The 5,623-nt window shown below is 55.3% G+C and overlaps 1 protein-coding gene across 1 annotated transcript; it reads left to right on the top strand.

Annotated features, from left to right (window-relative positions):
• The first annotated feature begins 845 nt into the window (after window positions 1-845).
• Window positions 846-2,564, top strand: LOC109160615. Its single transcript, XM_019308892.1, has 3 exons — window positions 846-1,495; window positions 1,652-2,024; window positions 2,130-2,564. The coding sequence occupies exons 1-3, from the start codon at window positions 846-848 to the stop codon at window positions 2,562-2,564; spliced, it is 1,458 nt and encodes a 485-aa protein (XP_019164437.1).
• The last annotated feature ends 3,059 nt before the right edge of the window (window positions 2,565-5,623 follow it).

Raw genomic sequence — 5,623 nt, 5'->3', positions numbered from 1 at the left:
ACGATATGCTCGTCAAGAGCCGGGAGGAGGATAAGCACGCGGAGGACTTGGCCGACTGCTTCAAGGTAATGATGAAATACAACCTTCGGCTGAACCCCAAAAAGTGCGCGTTCGCCGTCCAAGGTGGCAAATTCTTGGGCTACATGGTCACCAAACGAGGCATCGAGCCTAATCCGGAGAAAGTACAGGCCATCATCGACATGCAGCCTCCTACAACCGTCAGGGACCTACAACGGCTGACTGGCCGATTGGCCGCCCTTAGTCGCTTCTTGAGCAAAGCGGCGGATAAGACCGTACCCTTCTTCGAAGCCATGAAGAAGAAGGAGGGATTCGCTTGGACAACCGAATGCCAACGATCGTTCGAAGAGTTAAAACAGTACCTCTCAACGCCCCCAGTGCTGTCTACCCCCCAGGTGGGCGAGCCTTTATTCTTGTACCTCGCTGCCTCAGCCAAAGCAGTGAGTTCGGTATTGGTCCGAGAGGATGACCGAGTCCAGCACCCGGTTTATTACGTAAGTCGCTCGCTGAAGGCCGCCGAGACGCGGTACACCGTTGTGGAGAAGATTGTGTATGCGTTGGTAGTTACCGTGCGCAAGCTGGCACCCTATTTCCAAGCCCATACCGTTCGAGTTTTGATAGATCAGCCGCTCGGAAGCGTGCTAAGAAACCCCTTGTCCTCCGGCCGACTTGTAAAGTGGGCCGTAGAATTGACTCAGTATGGGATTGAGTACCAACCCCGGCCTTCCATTAAGGGTCAGGCCCTAGCCGACTTCCTGGTCGAATGCACAGCAAGTGAAGAAGAAAAAGAACACGCCTCGGAGAGCTGCCCAGGCGAGTGGTGGGAAATGCACGCGGACGGAGCGTCGAGCCGACAGCACTGTGGAGGCGGTGTCATGCTCATCACTCCGGAAGGATTCCGGCTATATTACGCTCTGAGATATCGGTTCTTGACATCCAATAATGAGGCCGAGTACAAAGCGGTATTAAACGGCCTCCGACTCGCCAAGGCCCTGGGAGTCGAGCGGCTGCGAATCAAGACTGACTCCAGACTGGTAGTCGGACAGATCTCGGGTACATGTGAAACTAAGAATGCAAGGATGGTGCTATACAAAGAGCGTGCGGTCGAGATGTTAAAAGGGTTCGGGGCTTACGAGATAGAATACATACCCCGAACGGACAACACGGAAGCCGACTTATTATCCAAAATTGCCTTGGAAGGGGTACCGGACCATCTGATAAAAATTTGCCAGAAGGAGGAGCTACATCGGCCGAGTGTTGGAGAAACACCGCCGGAAGTCCAGCAAGTAGATCTCGGGGAATGGGATCGAGGGAAAAATCCCGAAATGTTCTGGATAGAGGACATCCGGCGATTCATAGAAAAAGGTGAGTTACCGGAAGACCCGGGAGTCGCCGCGAAAGTTCGGCGGAAAGCCCCCTCCTTCCGGATCATCGATGAGCAGCTATACAAACAGTCGTTCGGTGGACCCTTACTAAAGTGCCTGCTTAGACCCGAGGCCGAGAAAATAATGGACGAAGCTCATAGAGGCATTTGTGCCGCGCACCAGGGCGCCCACACGCTCGCCCGGAAGTTAGTCGTTCAAGGGTATTATTGGCCGACCATGATGCGAGACTGCATCGAATGGATGTCCAGGTGCGGCATTTGTCAAGCATTCGCCAGGAAAGACACCCGGCCGGCCACCTTTTATACACCGGTCACCACTGCCATCCCCTTCGCCAAGTGGGGAATAGACTTGTTGGGGCCATTGCCCGTCGCCCCGGGAGGTCTGAAGTTTTGCGTTGTGGCTATCGACTATTTCACCAAATGGGTCGAGGCAGAACCATTGGCTACCATCACCGAGTACCAATGTCAACGTTTTCTGTGGAAAAGGGTGATATGTCACATCGTCAGCGACAACGGGCGACAATTTGACTGCCAGGCCTTCGCTGATTTCTGCCGCCGACACGGTATCAAGCATACCAAGGTCTCGGTGGCGTACCCACAAGCCAATGGGCAGGTCGAGAATGTGAATCGAACGTTGGTCGATGGGATCCGGAAGAAGCTCGAAGACATCCGAGGAAGTTGGGCGGATGAGCTTGACCGAGTCCTATGGGCTTATCGCACTACCCAGCGGCGAGCGACGGGGGAGAGCCCGTTCTCACTCGCATACAGCTTCGAGGCCAAAGTTCCAGTCGAAGTAGTCGAGCCCACCCACCGGGTCTGCACCTACTCGGATGCAGCGAACGAAGAGAGTTTGCGGATCGAGAAAAACTTCCTAGAAGAAAGGAGGGAAGCCGCGAGTGTGCAGATGGTCGAGTACCAACAGGCGGTGAAAAGATATCGCGACCGGAGGACTCGCCCGCGAACCTTCCAGGTTGGCGACCTCGTGTTACGCGATAGACAGGCCAGTCAGCCCACCGAAGGGGGCAAGTTTGCGGTTAAGTGGGATGGGCCATACCGTATTGCAGCGGTGGTCCAGGCCGGAACCTATAAGCTAGAGACCATGGAAGGCAAGCTCATAGATCGCATATGGAACGCCACCCATTTGAAAAGGTTCTATCAATAGAAAAGGATAGGCCGTGTACATGCTCAAGGATTCCAAAAATCTAAATAAAGCACATGGGTTACAGTTAATCGATCGAGTATTGAAAGAAACGACGGGGCACTGACCCTAAACTGTTTCTGAGATAGAAAAAGCCTAATGGGTCGCCTCGACCGAGGGACTCGGCAAGAAAAGATAGGAAACAAGGGCCCAGACCCTTAGACGTTTCCGGGAAAAAGCCTACAGGAGTCGCCTCGACTGAGGGACTCGGCGAGTATTGAGAGAAACGACGGGGCACTGACCCTAAACTGTTTCTGAGATAGAAAAAGCCTAATGGGTCGCCTCGACCGAGGGACTCGGCAAGAAAAGATAGGAAACAAGGGCCCAGACCCTTAGACGTTTCCGAGAAAAAGCCTACAGGAGTCGCCTCGACTGAGGGACTCGGCGAGTATTGAGAGAAACGACGGGGCACTGACCCTAAACTGTTTCTGAGATAGAAAAAGCCTAATGGGTCGCCTCGACCGAGGGACTCGGCAAGAAAAGATAGCAAACAAGGGCCCAGACCCTTAGTCGTTTCCGTGAAAAAAGCCAAAAGGAGTCGCCTCGACTGAGGGACTCGGCGAGTATACATAGAAACAACGGGGCACTGACCCTAAACTGTTTCTGAGATAGAAAAAGCCTTAAAGAGTCGCCTCGACAGAAGGACTCAGTGAGCAGTTAAGAGAGGCTAGGTTAAAGGACAAAGCGTCGAGCTCAAGATAATACGAAAAGGAAAAAAGGGGGAATTTCATTAAAAAAGGCCCGAAAAGGAGGCCAGCCTTTACAAAAAAAGGGGCTATCCCCAAATAGAACAGCCCTAAACTACGGGGGAGGGGGTGTCGACGTCAATCCCTTCGACTTGGGCCCCTGCCGTTGGTCCAGTCAGGGGAACAGAAGAAGGGTCCTCGACCTGAAGAGAGGACTTGGCGAGCTCAGGAGGTGTTGCTAAAGGAAGAGTCGCCGGATCAGAGGCTGCCGGAAGGGCTGCCGGGTCTCCAGTCGCCGACTGTCCTTCAGTCGCCGGAAGAGCATCTATCACGGGCTTGAGGCCCCAGCTCTCGGGAGTGAAAGAGGAGTCGCGGACCAGCAAGGCAGCATGGATCTCTGTCTGCGCCTCGCGAAAGCCGAGGCGATAGTCGCGCTCGCCCAAGTCCAGGAGAAACTCGTCGCCATCCGGCGTCGACAGCCACTCCTTAGCGATCTCTTTTTGGCGAGCCTCTATCGCCGCCTTCACCTCCGCCTCGAAGGCGGCCGACTTCTTGTACTCCTCGACAGAGGTCGCAGCAATCATCGCCACCTTGTCTCGCTCCTCCTCCCACTGGCGAGTAACCCTCAGCATCTCGGAGTTGTGCACCTCCACCACCTTGAGGTGCTTCGCCTGCTCTTCCAAAAAGGCCTCCTCCGTCTGACGTAGCTTGTTGGACATAGACCACATGTCGGTCAAATAGTTCTGCAGCCGCTTACTCATCTCCATCTGGAAGGTGAGGTTCTGCGAAACAGACACGAGTCAGGCAATGAAAGGAAAGGACGAAGGGGAGGTCAAGTGGAAAACACTTACGCGGTACGATTGGCGCAGTGAGGCCTCGAGGATGTACCCGTCCCCCAGAGCATGAGTCGCCTCCATGTCCTTAGGTAAAAGGACGTTAGCACACCACTTACGGACAGAGGAGGTGCCCATCCAGATCTGGGCATCCTCCTCTACCTCATGGCACAGCCGGATCCTTTTTGGAGCCGGCTCGTCAGTTTGAACAGCCGGGCGCTTAGAGCCGGAGCTCTCTGTCTGAGGAGGAGGTGGCTGCCGAGTGGGCGACACCACTGGCGACGGAGTCAGATCCACCACGTTCTGAGGAGGAGGAGGAGTCGGCCTGGGAGCTGGAGACGGTAGAGAAGAGGAGGCGGCAGCAGTACCGGAGGAGCGTTGGATCAGCCGACGCCTCATCTTTTCGGCTCTGTCTGCCATCTCAGGAGTCGGTTCAAACGCCTCGTCGGAGCTGGAGGAGTCGGAGTCGTACGGACCTGCAAAAAGGAAAGAGAAAGCATGAGGTGTTCCGAGTCGGAATGTGGCGAGATAGGAAAAGAATGAGGGGTAACGAAGACTACCTACGGTGGCCGCACCCTCCGGTAGCAAGCCACGCTTAGCCATGGCCCGGACTCGGGACTAGTACTTGACGGAGTACGGCCCGAAGCCCTTCAAGAACTCGCCGCCCAAGACCGCATCGTCGGAAGGAACGGCATGTCGAGGACAAGGCTTGAACAGAGCGGCCGGCCACAAGGTCGGAAAAGTGAAAGAAGAAAGGGCAGGACGGACGAAGAAATAAAGGAGCTTCCAATCCTTGATGGAATCGGACAACCCCTCGAAAAGCTGTCGCCTCGGGCGAGCGGCGACTTGAACAAAGCCCGGCGAGTGCGAGCCAACCTTGTTTACGGTAAAAAGATACCGGAACAGGTCGAGGTCCGGCTCGCACAGCCACCAGTGGCAGAGATTGATGAAACAAGTAAGGAGTCGGTGAGAATTGGGCACTAATTGGCCCGGAACCAAGTTATAATGCCGGTAAAAAAGAGAGAGAAAAGGACATGGAGGAACTCGGAAGCCAAAGGCAACCGAGTGTAGATGAATACCGACACAACCCTCGGGTGGGTCGTAAATTTGCCGGCCCTCCGGGGCAAGGACTATGGCCGAGGGCCCAAGAGGATACTGGGCCATCTCCAGATCCGCCGCAGTAGCGACGGACGGTGGCCCGGAGGGACGGACGATTGGATCAAACTTGCCCCGCGGCCGTATAACGCCACCCGGCTGGGCCGCCACCGTCGTTAGAGGAGCGGGGCTCAGTGGAGTAACCGCCCCCGAAGAAGAGGGGGTCGGAGGAAGAGAAGATGTCGATGGAACGTCCGAGGGAAGTTCCGCACGACGGAGGGAAGACGTCAATGGAACGTCCGCCGGAAGTTCCATACGACGAGGAGGAGAAGAGGAAGACGAAGAAGGAGAAGAAGAAGAGGGAGAAGTCGCCTCGGTGTTGTCGACCGAGTAACGACGAGAAGAAGAA

This window comes from Ipomoea nil, unplaced genomic scaffold (assembly GCF_001879475.1).
Source record: "Ipomoea nil cultivar Tokyo-kokei standard unplaced genomic scaffold, Asagao_1.1 scaffold2854, whole genome shotgun sequence".
Taxonomy (NCBI): domain Eukaryota; kingdom Viridiplantae; phylum Streptophyta; class Magnoliopsida; order Solanales; family Convolvulaceae; genus Ipomoea; species Ipomoea nil.
Note: the sequence above shows the minus strand (reverse complement) of the source record. Positions and strands in the feature narration are given on the sequence as shown.